Genomic DNA, 27163 nt, shown 5'->3' with positions numbered 1-27163 from the left:
TTGCCATCAGTATATTGGTATTAATTTTGGAAGAATTCACTCCCATCATTTCTGCTACATCTTCATTGTCACCACTAAAATGCAAGCTCTTATTACCTCACTCTTGGTTTATTGCTTCTGTCGCCAAACTATTAGCTTCTTCAGCTTTAATGTGGTCTACCTGCCACTGCTAGATTAACACTGATTTTACCATATCACTTATCTATCAGGAGATTTTGCCACTTATCTACACTAATAAAAGAGAAAAATGGTAATTGGCGTACGACGATACCCTTTTCATTGGCTAATCAGGGCTATATGCAAATTAACTGCCAACTAAGGTTGGCAGTTAACTGCCAACAAGATGGCGGTTAATTTGCATATGTAGGCACAATGCAGGGAGGCAAAAGGGAAAGCAGGAAGAAGCCCCCTGCTACTGACAGTGATCAGAAACCCAGGGCCGCCTTTGCCCTGCCCCCCAGCCATGATCAGAGAATCAGGCGCCTTTTCCGCCCTGGCCAGTGATAGCAGGAAGTAGGGGTGGAGCCAGCGATGGGAGCTGGGCACGGTCGAAGCTGGCAGTCCTGGGAGCTAGGGGTCCCTTGCCTGGGCCTAAAACGGAGCCCGCGATCGCGGGGCCGATGCAGCTGTGGGTCCCCGCTGCCTGGGCCGGATGCCTCAGCCAGAGGATTCCTGCAGGGGCAGGGGCGGAGCCCGCGCGATCACGGCACCCCCCGCTGCCACTCCGGGTCCCCGCTGCCCGGGCCGGAAGCCTAGGCCAGAGGCGTCAGGCCTGGGCAAGGGGCCGATCCTGCGATTGGAGGGTGATGGGGGTCAATGCCTGAGGGCTTCCCAGTATGTGAGAGGGGGCAGGCTAGGCTGAGGGACACTCCCCCCCACACACACCCAGTGCACGAATTTCGTGCACCGGGCCCCTAGTTATAGAATAACATCCAAAGTTCCCCATCAAGCTGGGGCTGATGGTGCAATAGCTCAGTACCATCTCCAAGAACAAAGCCTGGCCCTTGGGACTTTAGGGGAAGATTCTGGTACAGAACTAAGACCATGACTAAATGTGACCTTCCAAAATGAACAATGCTCATTTGAAGTATCATATAACACATATATCTACAAGGCTTCACATTCAATTTACCTGCCAAGTGTTTAGCCTGGGCTGCACCTTCAGTCTGCTTTGTGCGGGATGGGGCGGACTTGTCCTTTTCATTCTTATGTGCGCTGTTCTCCAGAGAAAAAAGCTTTTCGGCGGCAGCTTTCTTGGCTTCTAGTTTCCTCTGTCGGCATGTCTTCACTGGCTCTGCTAACATCCTGACTTTCCGCCGAAAAGAACTTAGCACCTGAATAGCACCATTTCGTTTCTTCTCTTCCTGAGCTTCTACACTCCCAAACTCATCCACATCAGAGACTTTGTAGAGCGGCAGCACGTGGAGTTGCTCATCCTCAGGCTTGCCTCTGATTTCTCGATTGTCTTCTCTTGTGAGGGTGCATACCTGGTAGGAAAGTAAGACAAACAGCCTGTTTCAGTCCAGAACAACAGTGTGTGTGTGTGTGTGTTTCTTGCTCTTAGTATTTAGATTTGTGGTGGTGGTCTACTGGACCACACCAGTGACCTTAAAACTATGTCTGCTATTAATAAAGAGTGGATCAATTCCCCCAGCAGCATGGCTCAATGACTGAGCATCAACCTATGAACCAAGAGGTCGCAGTTCCATTCCTAGTCAGGACACATGCCTGGATTGTGGGCTCGATCGCGAGCGTGGTGTGTGCAGGAGGCAGTGGATCAATGATTTTCTCTCGTCATGTGCACCAGTTTTCTCAAATTCTTTCCACTATTGCTACTACCTCCCTGAATTCTTTTCTACCCTACTATATAACTTTAGTGCCCGTTGTTTGTTTTCTCATTAACTGGTCACCTTCTTTAACTATAACTATATCCATGTTGATGATGCATTAGGTCAGCGGTTCTCAACCTGTGGGTCGCGACCCATGTGGGGGTCGAACGACCCTTTCACATGGGGTGGCCTAAGACCATCGGAAAACACATTTATAATTACATATTGTTTTTGTGATTAATCACTATGCTTTAATTATGTTCAATTTGTAACAATGAAAATACATCCTGCATATCAGATATTTACATTATGATTCATAACAGTAGCAAAATTACAGTTATGAAGTAGCAACGAAAATAATTTTATGGTTGGGGGTCACCACAACATGAGGAACTATATTAAAGAGTCGCGGCACTAGGAAGGTTGAGAACCACTGCGTTAGGTTGATGAATGCAATTTCTTCACTTGAGCTTTCTCATTCCTTATCTCCACCTCGGATCATCTCTTTCCAGGCAAGCCCTTTTCCTGGACTTGGTTCGTATGGAAGGTTGCCCTACCCTAAGACTATTCATTTTCTCCCTGTACCATAGCCTCCAGTTATAAGGCCCAATGCATTTCACCCATTGGAATACGTAGTTCCCGTGGGCTCTTTTTCACTTTGAATCTTCTATAGCAGTTACTGCGACAGTGACGATGTGCTTCCATTTGTACTTCTCTGCAAGGTGACTGGTACTTTGGCTTGTTGCTTAACTGATCATAACCTACCAGATATCTGACACGTAATTTTTAAAGATTTTTTGGCAGCCAACTGCTAGGAGCTGGCAACCCATAGTCACTGGTTTAGATTAGCACTGAGAATTTCCATGATTTTCATGTGCCTGTCAACACAGTTTCCCCTGGTGTGCCAACCTGTTATGAGAGTACTAGTTATGCCAAACAGTTATGCAACAACAGTTCATTCATGAAAACGCTGCTGTGCTGTGTGACACCTGCAGAGAGCATGTTACTCTAAGCACATGCTGCTCCCTGCCAGCCCGCTGCTCCTCCACGGGGCCTGCTGCTTGCCCATCCTCAGCCGCACTTACCAAGGTGCTGCCATTGTGCATGTTGTGCAAGTCTCTGTGGGCGTGAGCACAGAAGTCCAAGCACGCAGTGACCCCTGAGAACGGACGGCCTTCCTTCAGACCCAGGCGGCACTCTGGCGCTCGGTGTTCATATTCAATCTGAAAAATACAAGCACGTGTGTGAGTGGGGAGGTACTCAGGCTTTTTAAATTCCTGGGCATACATTTGATAAGAAAGCCCAAGATCTGTGCACTGAATAGGTCAAAGAGACACTGTAATATTTAGAACTTTTAGAATTGTTGCCTACTTTCGATCCAAAAACAAGAGGATGGTACACAATAAAGCCAGTACCTTGACATAGTAAAGTTTTTATTTGACAGTGTTGAGGTATAACTGACATTAAACAGAATATATTTAAAGAGCACTATTCGATAAGTTTGACATAATAATACATGTAACCATGCCACCATCAAAATAATGTACATATCCATCACTCCCCCAAACTTCCTCATACCGCTTTATAATTCATGCTTCCTCTTTGTTGTCAGGCACCCACTGATCTCTATCACTGCTGATTAGTTTTTTTCTAATATAAGTGTTCAATGCTATAGTTCTCTAATCCAGTGGTTCTCAACCTTCTGGCCCTTTAAATACAGTTCCTCATGTTGTGACCCAACCATAAAGTTATTTTCGTTGCTACTTCATAACTATAATGTTGCTACTGTTATGAATCGTAATGTAAATAAATATCTGATATGCAGGATGGTCTTAGGTGACCCCTGTGAAAGGGTAGTTCGACTGCCAAAGGGGTCGTGGCCCACAGGTTGAGAACTGCTGCTAAGCAATGCTTTATAGCTGCATCCCACAAATTTTAATGTCATCTCTTAACTTTCATTTAGTTTGAAATACTTTCTAATTTTCCTTATAACTTATTCTTTGACTCATATGTCATTTGGAAATATATTGCTCCATTTCCAGATATTTAGATATTTTGTAGGCATCTTTCTGGTACAGAATTTAATTTAATTGGCTTTAATGTAGTGGCTGCTTACTTTAAAGTTTATGGTGTGCTCTTTAACTTACCACAGTCTGCATTTAAGTAATATTTTACCACTCCATATATGAGAACCTTATAACAGTATGCAGTAATCTCCCCTTATTCACTGTTTTGCTTTCCACAGTTTCTGTTACCTGTCATCAATAGTGGTCCAAACATATTCAATGGAAAATTCAAAAAATAAGCCATTTATAAGTTTTAAATTGCACACCATTCTGAGGGGCGTGATGAAATTTTGCACCAACCTACGCAGTCCCACCTGAATGGTGAGTCATCTCTTTGTCCAGCATCTCTAGCTATATGTGCCAGCCTACCCATTAGTCACTTGGCAGTCAACTTGCTATCAGACTGACTGTGTGGTATCTCAGTGCTTGTGTTCAAGTCACCTTACTTTACTTAATGATGGCCCACAACACATGCACAGTGATGCTGGTAATTCGGATATGCCAAAGAGAAGCCATAAACTGCTCTCTTTAAGTGAAAAGCTGAGTACAGTCCATAAGATATTTTGAAAGAGAGAGACCATATTCACATTAACTTTTATTACAATATATTGTTACTATAGGCCCGATGCACGAATTTGTGCACTGGTGGGGGGGCTCTCGGCTTGGCTTGCAGGGATCTGTGCACTCCACACTACCGTAGCCTGGTCTTACCCGCCAGCTCGTTGGGCTCCAGCCTGCTGTCTGTGTCGATGCTGCACAGCACAAAGTAGTGCGCCAAGCAGCAGGCGGCCGGGAAGGAGCCCACGCCCAGGCTGGGCGCCCTTGGCTCTGGCTCAGCTCGGCCCCCCGCTGCACCTGCCACCACTGCCATTCAGGCGCGCAGGGCAGGAGAGGCTCGCACTGCCACAGCTGCGCTCACCAGCCATCTGCCCGGCATCTGGCGCCCGTTTGTCAGCTGAGCGGTGCTTCCACTGACCATGAAGGGTCAACTCCTGCGTTGAGCGTCTGCCCCCTGTTGGTCAGTGTGCATCATAGCTACCGTCCGGTCGTCCAGTTGCTTAGGCTTTTACATATAGAGATAATTACTCTATTTTCTTATTGCTTTTACTCTCTTTCTATGCCTAACTTATAAATTAAATTTTAGCATCAGTATGTATGTATAGGAACAAAAGTATATGTGGGGTTCAGTACTATCCACAATTTCAGGCATCCTCTGGGGGTATTAGAACGTATTGCTTGTAGAGTGAGGTGGGGTGAAGAGGGGAGGAAAACTACCGTCTTCCAATTCCCAAGCCTCTGTGCTACTTCAACATGTTATAAACATCAGAGTACACTGTTAATATTTTTTTATTTAGCAAAATATCTTTAAAATAAGAAAAAAATCTTTTTACTCACATACATATTATTTGTGATTTTTTTTTAATCAATCCAGATTTCTATTTGGCATCATTTACTTTTTACCAGAAGACTTCCTTTAACATTTTTGAAATGTTAGTCTGCTGGTGGTAAATTATTTCAGCTTTTGTCTGAAGAAAATCTTTATTTTGTCTTTACTTTTAAGAGTTGTTTTCACTGGTTTTCTAAGTTGACAGTTTGTTTTTTCTTTCAGTACTATAAAGATATTTCTCCTCTGTATTCTTCCTTGCTTTTCCTGACATGAAGTTTCCTATGTTTATTATCAGTTTTCTCACTAAATGTAATATGTCTTTTTTTTCTCCATCTGCTTTTCACATTTTTCTTTTTATCACTGACTTTAAGCAAATTGATTTCATGTAACTTTCATCTAGTCCACTTCTGTCTTTTTTCCACCTCTATTAGGGGCTTGCTCAGCTTCTAGGATCAACGGGTTTATAGTTTTGAACAAATTTTGGGGGGAAAATTTAGCTCTTATTTCTTTAATATTTTTCTGTACACTATCTCCTTCTGGTACTCTAATTACATATATATTAGTGTAATAATTAGTTTAATCATTAGTAGGTCATCAATCTATTAATTTTATTCCCAGTTTTGGTTTTTCTCTTTATTTCACATTGAAATTTTTCTATTGCTATATATTCCAGCTCACTAATCTGCTGTTGATTCCATCTAATGTATTATTTTATCCAGGTAGCATATATTTTTCATTTCAAGAAGTTTAATGTGGGTCTTTTTTATATCTTCTTAGTTTTCTTTTATCATGCTTATACTTTACTCTGATATATTTTAATGTCCTTGTCTACATATTACCATGTCATTTTTGGAACAATGTCTATTGATTGCTTTCCCCTTATCCTCATTATGGATCATATTTTCTCACTTCTTTGTATACCTAGTAATTTTTAAAAATATGTTTCTATTGATTTTAGAGAGAGAGGAAGGGATAGGGATAGAGAGATAAACACACTGATGAGAGAGAAACACTGATTGGCAGCCCCTTGCACGCCCTCTCCAGGGATTGAGCTTGCAACCTGGGCAAGTGGGCCATGACCTCTTGGTTCATGGGTCGACGTTCAACCACCTAGCCACACTGGCCAGGCTATACCTAGTAATTTTTATGGGATTAAGATATTACTTTATTTCAGAGATTTTTTTTTTAAGCCTTTGTTCTGGGATGCCATTATATGGAGTCAGTTTGATGTTTTCAAGAATTGATTTTAACCATCTTTAGATGGGATCAGAATAGCCTAATCTACTTCTGCTACCAAGGCCATAAGATTCTGAATATGCTCTTTGTAATTTCGTATGTTAATAGGTATTTTCCTTCTGAATAGTATTAACAAAACCTTTCCAAGTCCTGTTATGAAACCAAGGGATTGTTCTGCCTAGTCCTTTGGATGTCTTTTTCTACAGCCTTGGTAATCTCTTCACATGCATTCACTGTTCAGTAGTCAGGGGAAGACGCAAGCAGAGCTTTCTACAGATATGGGTGCTCTTCTCAATGATGCCCTCTCCTCCCTGATGCTCTGGGTTATAAGTTCTATGACGTTACTTCTCCATAGTCTGAGCTTTGTCTCCTTAATGCATAGATAACCCTGGGGTCTGTTCAGGAACCTCCTCTCAGCCCTGGAGCCTAATGTACTCTTCAGGAAATAAGTTATAGTAATCATAGGTTTGCCTTTATTTTAAAAAATTGAATTTATTAGGGTGACATTGGTTTGCAAAACCATAGCGGTTTCAAGTGTACGACTCAATAAAACATCATTTGCACACTGCATCATGCGCTTATTGCCCCAAGCAGTCTCTTTCTGCCCCCATTTACTCCCTTTGCCCACCTCCACCTCTACCTCACCCCCCTTTTCCTCTGGCTGTCACCACACTGTTGTCCGGGTCCATGTGATAAATTCACCTTTTTAATTTCTCCTTTCTCTGGCATTACTATCCTGTGCTTTTTCTACTTCTACAACTTCTACATATGAAAAATTGTTTTACACACACACACACACACACACACACACACACACACACACACACAGAGTAAATCCAGTCCCTGGGAATTCATCATGGCTAGAATCTGCACTTACAACATGATGTTTTTGATGGCTTGAATATTATTTACTACTGGGTTCACATAGTATATTTGTGTATTGAAACTCATGACTCTGGCCTAGCCAGTGTGGCTCAGTGGCTGAGCATTGACCCAGAAACCATGAGATCACTGGTTTGATTCTTGGTCAAGGCACATGCTCAGGTTGTAGGCTCAGTCCACAGTAGGGGGTATACAGCCAGTCAATGAAGTTTCTCTCTCATCGATGTTTCTATCTATCCCTCCTCCTTCCTCTCCCTCTAAAAAAAAATATCAAGAAATGCTTTGAAGACCCAATGAAGCTTAACTTTAGCAACAAGACTTTAACTATGAAAATAGGGACTAAAGCAAGGAAGCACATTCAGGTATGAGAAATAAAGTTAATATATTCAGTTGAGGGAAGCAGGCAAAAATCAAATGGTAGGTTTTGCCAGCATCCATACCTCAAAACATCTTCCCATTTACTGTGTAGAAAGGTCACATGGCTCTTTTTTGATCTCTAAACCATGTTAAGACATATAGATGAACATTACTAATGGTGCCTATCATGCATATATAAAAAAACACCTACCCATTCACAGCCATTAATCGAATTAATTAATTTATTAATTAAATCTATTTGTATGTACAAATGTATGCAGTTAAATTTTATTTTATTGTAATAAGAACATTTAACATGAGATCTACCCTTGTAACACATTTTAAGTTACAATACATTTTTTTGACTATAGGTATAAATGTTATACAGCAGATTCTACAGCTTATTCATCTTGCCTAACCAAAACTTGATGCCCATTGATTAGTACACCTATACAGTTACTCCTACAAAGATAGTGAAACACATCTCAGGAGTTATATATAGTTACTTTGCTATAACGTAAAAATTTTGACTACTTCCATATTTTGAGCACTCCAGGTTCAGGTGATGCATAAAATACTCAAAAGAAAGTGTAATAGGTTAAATATAAATGCTTAGAAAATCAGGTGTGAATGAGACAGTCTATAATGAGAATCAAAGGAGTAAAAAAGCATATCAATGTTTTGTTATCCTGTCCCTTTCCCCAGCTAAAATAATTTGATTAATAGCACCTATGAAAAATTCATATTTGGGTACCTGAGCAACCTTTTTAAAATTAAATCACTTCACCCTCTCCCCACCTCCCAAGACACACTTAGCACACCCAAATGGTTGCTTTCTTACCTACATGATAAAGCTCAACAATCCTTTATGTGGCCTCCAAGGATTTTGTGACCTTACATCTCTACTCTCAGGGAGAACCTTTCTGTTTCTTCAGAAACATGCACATCTTCTAGCCCAACTGTTATTGTATTATTCTGTAATTGCTATTGTACATATCTATATCTCACTTAGAAAAGAAATTCCTTAAAGACAGAAAACCTACATTGCTCATATGTAGATCCTCAGTGACTAAACAGTGTCTGGTTTGTATCAGGTTTTTATTTAATACTTTTTGTTGTTGATATTATTGAAACAGGATAGTCTTCTGCTTCCTTCATGAGAATTTCTGAACGAATACTTTAGAAAACGTAGCCCTGGAGAGTATTATGCTAGTGAAATAAGCCAGTCAGAGAAAGACAAGTTATCATATGATTTCACTTACATATGGAATCAAATGAACAAAATAAACTAACAAAGTGGAGACAGAGTCATAGATACAGAAAACAGACTGACTGCTATCAAAGGAGGGGGTGTTGGGCCTGGGTGAGAAATGTAATGGGATTAAGCAAAGAAAAAAAGAAAGACTCATGGACACAGACAACAGTACGGTGATTGCTAGAGGAAAGGGGAGTGAGTGGGAAGAAGTAGAAGAGGATAAAGGGGGAATAAATGATGATGGAAGGAGACTTGACCTGGGGTCACAATACAATATACAGATGATGTACTGTAGGATTATATACCTGAAACATATATAATTTTATTAACCAATGTGACCCAAATAAATTCAATTAAAAAAGAGAAAAATATAGCCTAAATATGTACAGTGTAGAACATACTTATATAATAAGAAAAAAATGTTTTTGCTTGGTTCACAGAGCCAAGGCCAAAATAAAAAGGACCTGGCAAAATCTGGCATATCTGGACACTTGCAAAGTAGTGCACCAATCTATAATAATAAAAGAGTAATATGCTAATTAGACCAGACAGCCTTCCAGATGACCTTCGGATGAAGCCGGGGCTGCGAGGGCCAAGGCAAGTCACGCGGCTGCGAGGGCCAAGCCCCTTGCATGAATTTCATGCATTGGGCCTCTAATAGCTTTATATGTATAGACATTCTGAGAAAACAGTTGTTAAATGGTTGAACCTATAGTTTGGGCCACATAATTTTAATTAATCACCAAAGTCTGCTTTCAGGGACAAAATTATTTGATGAGAACACAATTAGTAGATATTGTGAGCCTCAAAAGCTCATATTTACAGATTAAAAGAGCAAAATGGTATACTTTATATTTACCAGAAATAGAACACAGCAGTGATTTCAACAATTAGATAGAAAAAAGTTAGAAAATTTTTTACAAAAATCATTTCAAAAATATGTTTGGAAGTAGGTAGATAGGTCATCAATACTAAGTAAATGGTCCCAATTGTTGTCAGTTATTTAAACTTACCTGATTATTATATGCATCAGGTGCAAGTTTCTTGTATGTTGGTGCCATAAGAGTAGACAGGTTTTGTAAGTGAGACTCCAGTTTTTCTTCCTGTATAAAATGAATAATTCTACATATTAAATTCTAAATCCATTCTCTCTGTATATGAGACTATCAATTAGATTCCCCCCCCATATCTTAGATACAAATCACTATATACTATTCATCTTACTAAATAAAGCATCTTAACATGACTATTTCTAAGTGAAAGTATAGGCCATATATTACCCAGTTTCATATGTGCTATTAATATCTAGCTCTTCTGATAAGATTAATCAACTTTCTACTTTGCATGCAGATATTTGGCATTTTATTAATAGAAGCCTGTGCTGATAGAAGGGTTAGGAGAATGAAACTATACTGGCTTTTTTTAAAAAAAAATTTTTTATTTATTTTTGTTTTCCTTTTCCTTTCCCACAGCGAGGGTTCTGACTGAAAGACTAAAACGTGTTTCTTAAGCTGGTCTGTCCTCCCCTGAGTCACTGAGGAAACTTAATTTGTAGAGACAGCATGCTCCTGCTAAAGTCATTTTAATTCCCTTCTAAGACTGGATTTAAAATAAATTGCATGGATTTTTTCCCCCCATTTTCATTCTAAGAAAGTGACTTTATTTCCTCTGCGATAAAACACTCCACCCCTCTCATACTAGCCACCCACGTCCTCTGTGAAGCTCATTGATAAAATTTGCAAGTCCTCATGGACTTCTTGTAGTAGGCCTTCCAGAATGAACACAGAGCAACCTCATTTGGGGCAGTAGGTCTAGTGCCTCCTATGATGCCCAGCACCGAGGGTTTAAGGATCTGATTAACATGTTAGTAGTCTGTGGCGCATGGGGAACTTAGATGCTCTTTGTAATGTATAGTAGGTCTGGCTAAGACACATTTAAAGAAAAATATACAGTCTTAAAGAGGTCACATTCTCTACTCCCTCTCCATTTTGCTGCCAAGCAAGATGGCTATTAAAAGGATTTGTTTGGCTTAAGTTGTCTATTTCTAACCTCCATACTTTTAAATGTCTATTAAAATAGCATTTCAAAATTTAAAAGGATCTCTTCACATAATAACTAATAATTCCTTAATGCTTCAAATATGAATAAAATCGTCACAACTAGAATGTATATGAAGAACTTGGCAAAGTTTATTTGAAAGGAGAAATGATCAGTAACCCCACCCACCCACCCAAATAATAGATTTTTAAAGTAATATGCTTTTGAAAACTGTAGGTGAGAATACTCAGTTTGGTTTACGTGAAATCTGGCTTGAATGATAAGCACTTATGAAAAAGTGGTGAAAAAGTTCTCTAGTGTGGAAAATTAAAATGGCTGACAGCATGCAAAATTGCTGCCTTAAATTGGGCTTATTTAGTATTAGAGGCCCGATGCACGAAGATTCGTGCAAGAATGGGCCTTCCTTCTGCCTTTGCTCTGGCCAGAGCCATCTTTCTGCCTTCTCACACTGCCCAGAGGCTCAGAGTGGCTAGGGCGGTGTGGAACGCCTGCATCCCACTTCGCCCCTGGCCACTTGGTGCCTGCGTATGCAAATTAACTCAACATCTTTGTTAGGTTAATTTGCATACTCACTCCTGATTGGCTGGTGGGCGTCACAAAGGTATGGTCAATTTGCATCTTTCTGTTTTATTAGTGTAGGTTCATTTTTTCTTTTGAAAACAGGACATCTAACACATTTAGATAATATAGTTTATTAAAAATATGATCCTATTGCCCTAGCCCAGTGGTCGGCAAACTGCGGCTTGCGAGCCACATGCAGCTCTTTGGCCCCTTGAGTGTGGCTCTTCCACAAAATACCGACTTCTGCGCATGGGCCACGAAGTTTCAATCGTACTGTATGTGCGCGCCCGCATGTGGTATTTTGTGGAAGAGCCACACTCAAGGGGCCAAAGAGCCACATGTGGCTTGTGAGCCGCAGTTTGCCGACCACTGCCCTAGCCAATTTGGCTCAGTAGCTAGAGCAGCCGTGGGCAAACTACAGTCCGTGGGCCAGATCCGGCCCGTTTGAAATGAATAAAACTAAAAAAAAAAAGACCATACCCTTTTATGTAATGATGTTTACTTTGAATTTATATTAGTTCACACAAACACTCCATCCATGCTTTTGTTCCAGCCCTCCGGTCCAGTTTAAGAACCCATTGTGGCCCTCGAGTCAAAAAGTTTGCCCACCCCTTAGCTAGAGTGTCGACTTGTGGACTGAAGGGTCCCAGGTTTGATTCTGGCCAAGAGCACAAACCCAGGTTGCGGGCTCGATCCCCAGTAGGAGGTATGCAAGAGGCAGCTGATCAATGATTCTCTCTCATCATTGATGTTGCTATCTCTCTCTCCCTCTCCCTTCCTCTCTGAAATCAATAAAAATATTTTAAAAAATGATACTATGAAAAAAAATTATATCAATTTCAAAAGGTTTTGTACTTTATTAAACTTTCACTTGCTGTTGTAGTCATAAATAATAAAGTAACAAATTTTTCATTTAAAAGGATATATCAATATTCTAATATCCATAGCATAATTGTTTACTTCAATTGCATTTAAAATTTGAAAGATAATTATAAGGTGCACAGAATAATTAAAAACTTGGTCATATCTAAATGCTAAATATACTGAGGTTTCCCGATTATTCAATTAGCATACTCTAGAATGCATGCTACCCAAAAGTTTAAAAAATTTGATACAAACCTACAAGTTATATTTTGACAAATATATATTATTGAGGAAAACAAAAATCAGTGACTTAAATAAGAAATCAGTGTTCACTGATTTAAGTTATACTTTTGTATTAAAATCTAAGTATGTTTTAGGTACTTGAATGCATTAATTACAGAAACTAAATTACCAATTCTCCTGGTGTGAAAATGTGACTAGAAATGGCCTTTTCTGAACGTGGCAGTCACGAACATGACTTCTATTATTCAGGTGCAATGGACGAAAGTTTTAACATTGAAGTGTTAACATTTAGATCTAATATTGAAATGACATCTGTTTAAAACTCTGGAATTAATATAAAATACAAATAAATATAAAAGGCAATAGGCATGAAGAGTTTATGTTGTTTTATCTATAACTTTGATGTAACATGGTTATTATGCTAACTTAAATTATTACAATGTGATTACAGTTTAGCAAAGATTTTGTTGATTCATCTCTGAGATGAAACTCTTTGTTAGAGGTGAATGGAGTATGCCATATTGCAGGGGTCCTCAAACTTTTTAAACAGGGGGCCAGTTCACTGTCCCTCAAACCGTTGGAGGGCCGGACTATAGTTTAAAAAAAAACTACGAACAAATTCCTATGCACACAGAGGCAGCAAAAACACCCAGCGGGCCGGATACATGTTTTCGGCGGGCCGCATGTGGCCCGCAGGCCATAGTTTGAGGACCCCTGACATATTGTTTTTTTGTGCTCATCAATTCTCCATGAAAGATTAAGAGATTATACATCAGGAAGTAAACAAACCTCTTTTGGGTCATCCCCAAGCAGCTTAAATTTTCTTGGTATCTTGCTTCTGGCAAACTTACATCCATTGTAGTACATGCTCCACGAACAACCGAAAGAAAAGGAGGCACCACAGGTCTCTGGATCCAGCCCTTGACAGGCACAGGTTCTCCTGAGAAATCAAAGGATCAAGTTCATGGCTGAGGAGAGCAATAGCTATGCTACCAATCTCATATTCTGAGTGTCTGCGTGCAAAGTAGTTTTTAACAACATCTAATCTAACTCTATTTTAAGCTCTGACATAATCACATCAGAAAAGAACTATTTTAATTGACTTTAAAACACAATTTTAAAAAACTTTTTATTGTAGTATCATACACACACAGGAAAGTAAACTTAATTTCATAGCTTACAAATGCTTACAAGTGAAATGCCCAAACAGTAGCATCCAAATGAAGAAACAAAACAGATACTTGCACCCCAGAATCTCCTTTTAATTCTTCCTTCCAGGCATTGCCCCCAAAAAGCAACTTCTATTAGAAGAGATTAGTATTGCCTATTTTTAGCAATTATATATATACACACAAACACAGTTTTGCCTATTTTATACTATATATAGGATACTATATACCTACTGTATATAGTGTGTATGTATATATATACATATGTGTATGTAATTTTGCCTGTTAATATAAAAATACTATATTAAAATACTAGTGTTAAATATATTGTATATACAGTATAAAATAGGCAAAACTATATCTATGCATAAATACATACATATGCATATCTATATAATAAAAGCCTAAGCAACCATTACGGTGAAATGACCAGAACAACTGGTGCTATGACGTGTACTGACCACCAGGGGGCAGATGCTCAACACAGGAGCTGCCCCCTGGTGGTCAGTGTACTTCCACAGGGGGAGCGCTGCTCAGCCAGAAGCCGGGCTCACAGCTGGTGAGTGCAGCGGTGGTGGCAGGGGCCTCTCTCACCTCTGCAGCAGCACTAAGGAGCAGCAAGCCGAGCTATAAGGAGCAGCAAGCAGGCGGGCGGTAAGGAGCAAGGGGTCCTGGACTGTGAGAGGGTACAGGCCGAGCTGAGAGACTGTTCCCCCTCCCCTCAGTGCACGAATTTCGTGCACTGGGCCTCTAGTGGAACTATATAGTATAAACCGTTTATGCCTTGCCTTGTTCAACATTATGTTTATAATACCCATCCATGTTGTTGCATGTATCATGCTTTATTTATGTATTTTAATGTTTCATTATATGCCACAAATTAACCATTCTATTACTGATGGGTATGTGAGTGCTCCTTAGTTCTTGGATAAAATACACTATTGTGACCTCACAGCCAAAGTCAATATATCCTGAAAGCAATAAACAAATAAAGTTAAGAAGCCAACAAAAAAACATGATAAAACAACCTACCAACCAAACTATATTAAGTTATTTGTTCAGCTTTACTGAGGTATAATTGACAAAACTGTAAGACATGTAAAGTGTACAGCGTGATGGTTTGACATAATGTATACATTGCGAAAGGCTTCCTCCATCGAGTTAATTCAGACATCCGTCAGCTCACGTATTTATCTTTTTTCTTTCTTTCTTTTTATTTTTTGATGTGGAAAGAAAATTTTAAGTTCTACTTTCTTAGCAAATTTCAAATATCTCGTACAGTGTTATCTATTATAGTTACCATGTTGTACATTAGGTCCCCCGGCCTTAATTTTATAATTGAAATACTGTATCCTTTTGTAAGTCTCTTCCTATTTCCCCTCGTCTCAAGCCCCTCACAACCACTTTTCTACTCTGCTTCTAAGAGTCTGATTGTCTTTTGTTTTTGATTCCACATGTAAGTGATAGCATGCAGTATTTGTCTGGCTTATTTCATTTAGGATGACTTCCAGGTTAATCCATGTTGTCAAAAATGTCAGGATTTCCTTTTTGAAAGTTGAATAGTATTCCTGTGTGTGTATGCACATACCACATCTTTTTTACCCCATTACCTTTTGATGACACTTAGATTGTACCCACACTTTGGTTATTAATAATGCTGTAATGAACATTGGAGTGCAGATATCTTTTTGAGATAAAAATTTCTTGGATATATACCCAGAAGTGGTATTCCTAGATCATATGGTAGTTCTATTTTTAATTTTTTTAGGGAATCTCTATACTGTTTTCCATAGTCGCTGTTACAGATTACATTCCCGACAATAGTATACAGGGTTCCCTTTTCTTCCCAGCATTTGTTACCTCTTGTTTTTAGATAATAGACATCCTAACAAGAGTGAAGTGATATCTCATTGTGGTTTTGATTGGCATTTTCCTGATGATTAGTGACTGATTTGGTATGGTGAACCATATGTACATTCCTGGAATATATCCCCCTTGATCATGGTGTATGATCCTTTGAATGCACTATAGAACTTGGTTTGCTAATATTTTGTTGTGGATTTTTACATCTGTGTTCATCAGGGATACTGGCTGGTAGTTTTCTTTTTTCATAGTGCCCATTGTTTTGGTACCAGATTAATAGTGGGCTCATAAAATAAATTTGAAAGTGGTCTCTTCTCTTCAAGTTTTTTGGAAGAGTTTAAGGAGGATTGCTATTAATTCAACTTTAAATGTTTGGTAGAATTCACCATTAAAGCCATCTGGTCCAGGATTTTTCTTTTTTGTGAGTTTTTTGTTTTAATTATTATTTTTATTGAATTTATTGGGGGTGGCATTGGTTAATAAAATTATATAGGTTTTAGGTGAACAATTCTATAATATATCATCTGTATATTGTATTAGGTAATTACTACCCCAAGTCTCCTTCCATCACCCTTCATCCCCCCTTATAACCTCATCTCCCTCCTCCCACCCCCCTTTCCCTCTAGTAATCATCATACTGTTGTGTGTTATTGGTTTGTTTTTTGCTTAATCCCTTCACCTTTTTCACCCACCCACCCCCAACCCCCTCCCCACCTTGACAACTGTGAGCCTGTTTCTATTTGTCAGTTCATTTTGTTCATTAGATTCCACATATGAATGAAGTCGTATCATACTTGATTTCTCTGATTGGTTTATTTTACTTAACATAATGCTCTCTGGGTGTCTCAGATTTCTTTTCATATGGGGATATTGATTACTGATTTAATATATTTACTACTAATTGTTCTGTTAAAATTTCCTTTTCTTCATGACTCAGTCTTATTAAGCTTTATGTTTCTAGGAAATTATCTATTTCTTCTAGGTTGTCTAATTTGTTGGTATGTAATTGTTCATAATATTCTCTATGATCCTTTGTATTTATGTGGTATCAGTAGTAAAGTCTTCTTTTACATTTACATTTGTATATCTTTGAGTTCTCCCTCTTTTTTTCTTGGTAAGTGTAGCTAAAGGTTTGACTATTTGTTTCTATTGAGGTGGACAAATGGGGGATAAATGGGGATGGAAAGAGACTGCTTTGGGTGATGGGTGCATGATGCAGTGTGCAAATGTTGTGTTGAGTTGTATGCTTGAAAGCTGTATGGTTTTGTGAACCAATGTCACCCCAATAAATTCAGTTTTAAAAATCTCTATTGCATTTATCTTTTCTATTGTCTTTTGGTCCCTGTTGCATTTATTTCCGCTCTAATCATTGCTATTTCCTCTTTTGCTAATTCTGGGCTTAGTTTTTTTCTCTTTATCATGTTCCTTAAGGTATAAAGTTAGGTTGAGATATTCCCCCCAAATGTAGGTATTTATTTTTATAAAGCTTCCTCTTAGAACTGCTCTGGCTGCATCTCAGAAGTTTTGGCATGTTTACTCTAGATATTTTTCAGCTATTATTTCTTAAATGAGCTTTCTGCCATTTTCTCTCTTCTTCTAGGTTCTCTATAATGTATATACTGGTCCTCACACCTATAAACTATTAAGTTGTCTTCACTCCTATTTGATTTTTCTTTTTTCTCCTCCGATTGGATGAATTCCGCTGCTCTTTGTCCTGTTGTTTATTTCAGTGGTGTAGTCTATTGTTGAATCCCTTTAGTGAAATTTTCAGTTGAATTATGTATTCCTCAGTTTTGTGGTTTATGTATGGGACTTTTAAATATTTTTCATCTCTTTATTGAAATTCTCATTTTGTTCATGCATTGCTCTTCTGCCCTTATTGAATATCAATAGTGTATTAGTAGTAATGATATTATTTTGAACTTACTTCTCTATATTGTGACATGAAGAGAACTTGTTATTGAACATAGGTTAAAATCCATGAGTTAATAGTGACACTAAAAAGAAAGAACAAACTAATTGATGATTTTTGGATTAATACCAAAGCACTAAATCACTATTCAGAAATTTCACAGCTTACCATGAATTTATTCTGTCATTTGTTTACAAACTATATTTAATGATAACCAAAGAGTTGATAAGGAAACATTCTTTAAAGAATTCCAGCTAATAAATGCAGAAAAACTGTTATAAATATAAATGATAACTTTACAGATATCAGCAAAGGTGGTAGAATAAGAATCTCTGAAAATCCTCTCCATCATAAAAGCAATGAGAATACTAGTAAACATTGCCAGAATCAACTTTTGAGAAATCTGGAAATTAACAAAAGGCTTGTAGCTTTCCAGGAGCAGTTATTCAAGAAAAGCAATGAAATTTTGGTGGGAAGAATAAGTTTTGTGGTATTTTAACTTTCTCTATTCCCATTCTTCCCTGACCTCCACAGCAGCCTTGAAAACCCTCATTTATGGTGAAAATCACCCTGGCAACAACTAGAGGCAGCAGAATTAGGTTGCATATCACCCACAGCCCCATTCCCAGATAAGTGTCATCATTTTATCTATTTGGTAATTCTCTAGAAGACTCCATTCATAAGGATGTCTTCTTCATTTGATCTGACTTTGAATTCACCTAGTGTGCACAGACTTTCCTCCCACAGGTGTTTGCTAAAAACAGTCAGAGGCAATTGTTGAATATTGTGGCTGCCTGAGGTGGCGGGTAACAGTTGAAGGGGAGAAACGGCTAACTTAAAAGCTTTGAAATGAGATGTACATGGGAGGCTTTAAAAAGTCCCAAAATGTTCGTGGGAACCAGAAAGTTAAGTACATGCTTAGAGCTATAAATTGCCTGGCTGAATGATGAAGGCATGCCCCTTGGCAATGAGTGGGAGACTTACTGCTTTTAGGCACCTTAGGACATCTCTGTCTAACCATTAGTTGATAATTAAGCCAACCATATACTTCCATGGCTGCCTTTAAGAGAGAATACAGGTTTTACAGAAACAGCTCAGAAAAATCACTAAACTAACAAATAAACAAGAATAGCACCAATAACAATAACAAATCCTCAGGTGGGAAGAGAACCTAATTTCCAAAGTTACTACGTTATATAACTTAAAAAGGTATTTTTCTAACAAACTATTATGAAACATACAGAAAAACAAGAAAGTATAATCAATATAGAGGAATAAAATCAGTCAACAGAAGCTGTCACTGATGAAGTCTAGATGTAAGACTACTAGATAGACTTTGAATTACTATTCAAGTCTGTTTAAAGATCTGAAGGAAACCATGCTTAAAGAACTAAAAGTAGAGGAAACCAAGATGGCGGCATAGGTTAACGCCGGAGATTGCTGCCTCGAACAACCACTTCAGAGATATAACTAAAGGACAGAACAGACATCATCCAGAACCACAGGAAGGCTGGCTGAGTGGAAATTCTACAACTAGGAGGAAAGAGAATATCATATCCAGACTCAGAGGAGGCGCAGTGCTGAAGTGAAATACTCAGGTGCGGAGTGCGAGCACGGAGCGGGCTGGCGGCGGAGGGCGCGGTTGTTGTTTTCAATCAGGAGGGAGTTTCAGACTCTGAGCTCCAGATCCGGGCGAGTCTCTAGGGACCCAGACTCAAACGGGAGAAGTGAGACTATCTGGTTTCGGTCGGAACTCGAAGGCAGCTTTCTCTCCGAGGTTTGCAGCAGTTGCCGGGACTCTGAGAGGCAGAGCCCCTAGGGACGGAACTGAGAGCAGCCATAACTGCTCGCTCCTGCCCGCCCTGTAGATCCCCGGGGACCCGCCCCGCCCAAGCCCTGCGCAGAGCCATTTGCCAGATAGCCTCAGGCAAAGGCTAGATTAGCACCGCCCTAGAGATCCAGCACAGAAGCTCTCCCACTGCAGACACAGCGGACTCTCATAGCCAGTTAGCCTGGAGGTTAAATCACCCCCGGTATTGCCGGCAGCAATCAAGGCTTAACTACAAGAATGCGCACAAAGACCAGTAGGGGGTGCACCAAGAAAAGATAAAAAAATGCGGAGACAAAGAAACAGGATGCAAATGTCAGAAATGGAAGATATAGAGCTCAAAACCACACTTTTAAGGTCTCTCAAGAACTGTCTAGAAGCTGCCGATAAACTTAGTAAGGCCCTCGAAAAGACTGGTGAGACCGCCGATAAATGTAGTGAGATCCTCAAGAAATCTAATGAGACCCTCGATGTTGTGATAAAGAACCAACTAGAAATTAAGCATACACGGACTGAAATAACGAATACTATACAGACTCCCAACAGCAGACCAAAGGAGCGCAAGAATCAAGTCAAAGATTCAAAACGCAAAGAAGCAAAAAACACCCAACTGGAAAAGCAAAATGAAAAAAGAATCCTAAAATACGAAGATAGTGTAAGGAGCCTCTGGGACAGCTTCAAGCGTACCAACATCAGAATTATAGGGGTGCCAGAAGATGAGAGAGACCAAGATATTGAAAACCTATTTGAAGAAATAATGACAGAAAACTTCCCCCACCTGGTGAAAGAAATAGACTTACAGGTCCAGGAAGCACAGAGAACCCCAAACAAAAGGAACCCAAAGAGGACCACACCAAGACACATCATAATTAAAATGCCAAGAGCAAAAGATAAAGAGAGAATCTTAAAAACAGCAAGAGAAAGAAACCGAGTTACCTACAAGGGAATACCCATACGACTGTCAGCTGATTTCTCAACAGAAACTTTGCAGGCCAGAAGGGAGTGGCAAGAAATATTCAAAGTGATGAATACCAAGAACCTACAACCAAGATTACTTTATCCAGCAAAGCTATCATTCAGAATTGAAGGTCAGATAAAGAGCTTCACAGATAAGGAAAAGCTAAAGGAGTTCATCACCACCAAACCAGGATTATATGAAATGCTGAAAGGTATCCTTTAAGAAGAGGAAGAGGAAGAAAAAGGTAAAGATACAAATTATGAACAACAAATATGCATCTATCAACAAGTGAATCTAAGAATCAAGTGAATAAATAATCTGGTGATTATAATAGAATCAGGGACATAGAAAGGGAATGGACTGACTATTCTTGGGGGGGAAAGGGGTGTGGGAGATTCGGAAAGAGACTGGACAAAAATTGTGCACCTATGGAAGAGCACAGTGGGTGGGGAGTGAGGGTGTAGGGTGGGGCGGGAACTGAGAGGAGGGGAGTTATGGGGGGGAAAAAAAGAGGAACAAATGTAATAATCTGAACAATAAAGATTTAATTAAAAAAAAAGAACTAAAAGTAGAAAAACAATGCTTTATTAAGTAAATGAGATAAAACAGAGAGAAACTACAATAAGTAGAAAAGCGGCAACTCTGGAACTGAAAAGTACAATAACAAATAAAAAAGCCATTAGAGCCGTTCAACAGACTTGAGCAGCAGGAAGAAAAAGTAGTGGGGAGAGAAGTTAAAGATATGTTAATTGAAATGATCCAATTTGAGAAAAAGAATGAAAGTAAATAGAGCCTCAGAGACCTGTGGAAAGGAGAGTAAGACAGTATCTAGCACAGATACTGTTTGAATAAAAGTGGCCAAAAAATCCCTAAATTTGATGAACAGCATTAAGCTACACATTAAAGAAGCTCAACCAACTCCAAATTGCAAACTCAAAGTGCTCCACACCTAAAAGTGAAATAAAACTGTTAAAAGCCAAAGAGAGAAAGAATCTTGAAAGCAGTAAGAAAGAAAAGTTAACTCATCAGGTACAAGAGAGTTTCAATAAGCCGATGTACCAACAGCTGATAACTTATCAAAAAAAATGGGCTCCCCAGCAGAGAGCACCAAACTGAGAAGGGCACCCACATAACATCTAGCCGTGAAAAGCAGTGGGGTGTTGTCTGCTAGGGAGTGGCAGCTGAAAGTTCAAACACCCTCTTAAAGGGCCAATGAACAAAAATTCCCTGAGGAGCCACCCACCTTGTGCTCTGGCAGAGGGAGGGTGAAGTGGACTGGAGCTGTGAGAGAAGAACCCAGGACTGGGGACTTGGGGGATAGAGCTCAGAAGGCAGACACCCCAAGTTTCTGGGCTGAGTCATTCCCTCACACAGTGGAGGACATCTTTCCCACATAGACATCTGCCTTGGGGGTGGGGGTGGGGGTAGGGAAGACAGTTGACACACCCTATTGGAAAATACCTTGCCCTGAGGCAACGTAAGAGATTAAAAGTAACAATTAGCTTTCAGGCAGAAGCAACTGCCCCACCCTGTTGAAAAAACTCTCCCCACACCTGAGGACAATTGCCTGGCAGCAATTCAAGTTGGAATCCTATTAGTCTGTAGACAGAGGCGATCTCTGGAGGCTTTGAGTCTTTGCCTGATCTAAGTCAGAAACAGCCTTTAACACTGTCCTGCACTAGAGATTAAGAGGTATAGAGGATCTACCTAAAACATAGTCACAAACCCAAACACAACCAAAATGAGGAAACAAAGAAACAACCCCGAATGAAAGAACTAGTGAATTCTCTAGAAGAGATAAATGAAGCAGAGATAAGAAACTTATCTGAAACAGAGTTCAGAGTAATGATGTTAAAAAATGCTCAACAGTATGAAAAAAGATATAGAAACTATGAAAAAAGAACAGCCTGACATTAAGAATGACATAACACAAATAAAGAACACATCAGAAGGAATACACAGCAGATTAGGGGAAGCAGATTCAGTGAATTAGAAGACAGAATTAAAAGTATCACTCAATTAGAGAACCAAAAAGAAAAAAACAATTAAAAAACAGGATGACAGCTTAAGGGAGCTGTGGGACAATGTGAAACGTAACAATATTAGAATAGTAGGTGTGCCAGAAGAGGCAGAAAGGGAGAAAGGAATAGAGAAGGTGTTTGAAGAAATAATGGTAGAAAACTTCCCTAACCTGGTAAAGGAAAAAGCCACACAAGTTCAGGAGGCACAGAGATCCCAAATAAGAAGAACCCAAACAGACCCACACCCAGACACATCATAATTCAAATGCCAAAAATTAAAGACAAAGAGAGAATCTTAAAAGCAACAAGAGAAAAAGAAAACTGTTACATACAAAGGAGTTCCTGTAAGGCTGACACCTGATTTCTCATCAGAAACTCTACAGGCCAGAAGGGAATGGCATGAAGTACTCAACGTAATGGAAAGCAAGGATCTGAGACCAAGATTACTATATCCAGCAAGGCTATCATTAAAAATAGAAGGTCAAATAAAGAGCTTCCCAGATAAAAAAAAAAGGCTAAAAGGGTTCATCACCACCAAGCCAGCATTACAGAAAAAGCTAAAGGGATTGCTATAAGGGATTGTTGAAAAGAAGAAACAGAGAGAGAAACCTAGCCATTCAGAATTAAAATGGCTAAAGTTAAGTACCTCTCAATAATAACCCTAAATGTAAATGGATTAAATGTTCCTCCAATGAAAAGGTAGGGTAGCTGAATGGATAAAAAAACATGACCCAACTACATGCTGTCTACAAGAGACCTACCTCAAAACAAAAGACACACACAGGATGAAAGTGAAGGGATGGAAAAATTTTTTCCATGCAAATGGAAAAAAAAAAGAGCTGGAGTAGCAATACTCATATCTGACAAAATAGATTTTAAAAGCATCATGCTAAGTGAAATAAGAAAGTCGGAGAAAGATAAATATCATATGATCTCACTCATTTTTGGAATATAATGCACAACATAAGCTGATAAACAAAAAGAGAGCCAGAGGGGGAAAAATATTCTAGAATATAATAGAAGTAATCTTGTTATTTGCAGATTTTTAGTATTTCCTACAACTTTTGAGATATCATACTATGTTTGTACAGTTTTGGTAATATTATACTTAAAATATTTTTATTCTTGAAATATTAATGTATATTGCATGTAATATTATATGTGAGAACTTTTTATTGAATAGTTGGTGTTTATTGCATGTAACATCATATTTAAAATCATTTTTCTTGAGATATTAATGCTTACTGCATGTAACATTATTATATTTAAGATTTTCTTGAAATATTAAGGTTTATTGCATGTACCATTACTATATTTAAAATTGTTTTTCTTAAAAAAACTGACAAAAAGAATAAAAGAAGAAAGTCAATATAAAAAAACAAACAAAAAAACAAACAAAAAACATCCCTATATAACAAGTTGGAATGGCTTTAAGGTGATTTCCTACTTGAAGTGGCTACTAAAAGGAATTTTTATTTCTATAGGGATCTTTCAAATATTGTTAGAATTAACACATACTGTCTTCCCTTTAATATTGCACAGTGTTTGGCTCATGGTTAAATTATAAATCAGTAGAGCAAATGTAATAAAAATAATTCATCTATATAACAGATTTTTAAAAACATTCTCAACCTTTTGATTTACCATCTGGATATTTAAACTTATGCAAGTATGGAAAAACTAGCAAAGATAAATTAGATGCATATAACACTGACATTTATACATCAGAGAATAAGAAAAATATCAATTTTCAAACTCGAATTGGAAAGAGGAAATGATAATGGATGCATTAAATCATTTGGTGAAAGTTTTCAGGGAAACTTCAGGGTGGATGAATCAAGCTGACAATCCTGAACTAACTGAACACTCCTAAAAATACTATAAATGAATCGAAGCAGATGTACGTCCCACCTGGTAGATAAGAAAAACTAAGATTATTTCATTACCATTTATGAAGCATTTTTTCCAATATACACATATATGTATGTCAAATTACCAGTGTACAGAAGATATAGGGACAGAGAACACATTCAATGAAACAACTGTCGAATGAGCCAAATCCAGAATATGGGAAATTTTACAGAGCAAATCACATAGTTTCTATTACAAATAAGTTCATAAAAAAAAGAGAGGGAGACTATTATAAATAAAAAGAGGCTTGTGAATCATACAACTTATCTTCCAAAATGGGACACTTCTGAGAATGAAAGTTCTATTAACACTTACGCTAGATAACAGACACGAACTGGGACTACTCTACTCAAAAGCATCAATCAAATGCAAGGTGGGGACTTATCTTTTCTCAGTATCTTTTTACTTTTAATATTTTTTGGGGGGGGGAAACAGGATCCAATTCAGGAATTTGAACATGGTCTGAACATTAAACCATAAATTTTAAGGTGATTGATATGACACTGTGACTAGGCTTTGTAAAACAAGTTATCTGTTAGATATACACACTGCAATACTGCAGTGTACATAGGTGAGAGAATATGGTAACTGTGTTCTGCATTAAAACACTAGTGGGGGGTGGGGATGGGAGTAGGCTGTGTGGTGAAAATACATGAAATGGTGTTGATAAAATGGTGATAAATGTTGAAGCTGTGTGATGGGCCCATAGGGGTGTGTTACACTACACGCCTCCATTTAATGTACATTTCTGTAATTGCAGTTACTTTTTTTTCAATTGAATTTATTGGGGTGACACTGGTTAATAAAATTATATAGGTTTCAGCTGTATAATTCTGTAATTCATCATCTGTATATTGTGTGTTCACCACCCCAAATCAACTCTCCTTCCACCACCATTTATCCCCCCATACCCTCTTCTCCCTCCTCCCACCCCCATTTCCCTCTGATAATCGCCATACTGTTGTCTGTCTATGAGGTTTGTTTTGTTTTCTGAATCCCTTCGCCTTTTTCACCCATCCCCCTCACTCCCGCCCCTCTGACAGCTGCCAGTCTGTAACAGCAAATTTCTTTACAAGTTTAACATCACCCGGCCTGGCAGAAAGCATTTCTGGCTTTGACTTTCTTATGATGACAGGTACGCTCCCACAACACTAACTTGCCAAAAACATATTGGTTAGGCTTAGTCATAAAGTGGAAATCTCAAAGGGGAATCTTTAAAGGAGGAACAGCTGCTTTGGCTCCGAGGATGTAAAAGTCCGTTTCTGACTGTCCCACTGAAAGCGCACCGAGTCTCTTCCTGGACTCACAGTGGGTGGTGATGGTGCTTGTGGGCACTGGGATTTGTAAGAACTCAGCGACGAGGCTCACACAGCTTTGAACATTAAGCTGGGTCAGCAGCTCCAATGTGATATTATCCTATGTTCTCGGCAAAGAATCATAACTTTAACTTCTGCCAAACATAAAATTTATTGTATGGGGTAGAAGAAACTTATAAAGTGTATCTGAGTGAAGTCTCTGTTGTGAAGAGTCTATTTTAATCATGTTTCTCAAGTACAGTTTTTTGGAGAATTACTATTTGGAGAATAGCCCAAAGTGAAAATTTCATCTAAATAGTTACTCATCTTCACCTTGAAATACTAAACAAAGATAAGCAAAAGTTTACAGATTGGCCTTTAAAATGTCTTACTATTTGAAGTACATGTTTTAATAATTTTGTAATTACCTCCTATTAAGACCAATTATAACTTTTCTTAGACCCTCGCCCAATTATTGTTCTGGTTTCCAAATGCAAAATAATACATTTTAGGAGAGTTCTTCATATAGAACGTCTGACTCCACTTCAGGCAATGGCATTTATAGAAATTAAAGAAAAACCTTAACAAAATATACAACACTTAGATGCACTAAATATATAAAAATACCAGAGATGTATAATATTAATGAAGCTTAAATCAATTACAAATATAGTTGCATGATACTTCAATAAATTTAAACAAATTCTTCACTGGTTTAGAAGTTCAAGCCATCAAGTCTAGGAGGAAGTCTGCTTTAAAAATACAAGGCAGTGTTAATGAATTTCTGAGAAAAATGCTATCATCAACAATTAGCTCAAGGTGTCTTGACTTTCATTTCCTTTTTGATTCCAGGCACCTAAAGTACAATTTTAAACGAGGAACAGGGAAGTTGGGGTAAGCTGAATAGTATGTTACACCTAAAGCAGTCCATTGTAAGTTGCTGAAATCAGCAACTTTGACCTTCCACCACATGTAGATTTATGGCAGTGAGGTGCATACCATGACATTTTTGGATTACAACTACCATAGAAAGTCAAGCAACAATTTCATGTACAAAAAAAAAAAAAAAAAAACTTTCTTAAGCAGATTATTTATAGTTGATTTGCACTCCCTCATGACCCAGAGAGAGAACCTATTTTAAGATAAAATTAGTAAAACCATACCAGTTAGACTAATAGCAAAAAAAATTTGGTTAGCAATGGGTTGTTGCAATGAGCAATATAGTATTTGCATAAGCTCAGTAAACTATTGTGCAGTTTGGTGGATACAGAGGAAAGGAGACTAAAGGAAGAAGTGAAAAATCAAAATTACCTTAGAATCAATTGTAAGTAAACTACGTATGGTAGGATTTCAGTGTAGCATAGTGAATTATCCTATAGTCTTTGAATGTTATACAGGAATGGCATAGTAGAGGAATAATTAAAAAAAAAATAAAGATTTCTCCTGCAAGTGGAGGGAGTTGAAAACA

The 27163-nt window shown here is 38.5% G+C and overlaps 1 protein-coding gene across 9 annotated transcripts in view; it reads right to left on the bottom strand.

Annotated features, from left to right (window-relative positions):
- TET2 (tet methylcytosine dioxygenase 2) overlaps positions 1–27163 on the bottom strand; it is a 120238-nt gene that overhangs the window by 6768 nt on the left and 86307 nt on the right. For 3 of the 9 annotated variants that reach the window (XM_059661549.1, XM_059661540.1, XM_059661557.1), the window contains 4 exons: positions 13528–13678; positions 10026–10115; positions 2915–3052; positions 1133–1487 (listed from right to left, as the gene is read on the bottom strand). In XM_059661549.1, coding sequence (XP_059517532.1) covers positions 1133–1487; positions 2915–3052; positions 10026–10115; positions 13528–13678 — 734 coding nt within the window. Of the gene's footprint in view, positions 1–1132; positions 1488–2914; positions 3053–8014; positions 9722–10025; positions 10116–12915; positions 13063–13526; positions 13679–17697; positions 17768–25425; positions 26038–27163 lie in introns of those variants that run through there. The other 6 variants (XM_059661564.1, XM_059661573.1, XR_009448277.1 and 3 more) reach the window with 6 other exon arrangements.

This window comes from Myotis daubentonii, chromosome 1 (genome assembly GCF_963259705.1).
Source record: "Myotis daubentonii chromosome 1, mMyoDau2.1, whole genome shotgun sequence".
Taxonomy (NCBI): domain Eukaryota; kingdom Metazoa; phylum Chordata; class Mammalia; order Chiroptera; family Vespertilionidae; genus Myotis; species Myotis daubentonii.
This window is presented reverse-complemented; position numbering and strand designations above follow the sequence as displayed.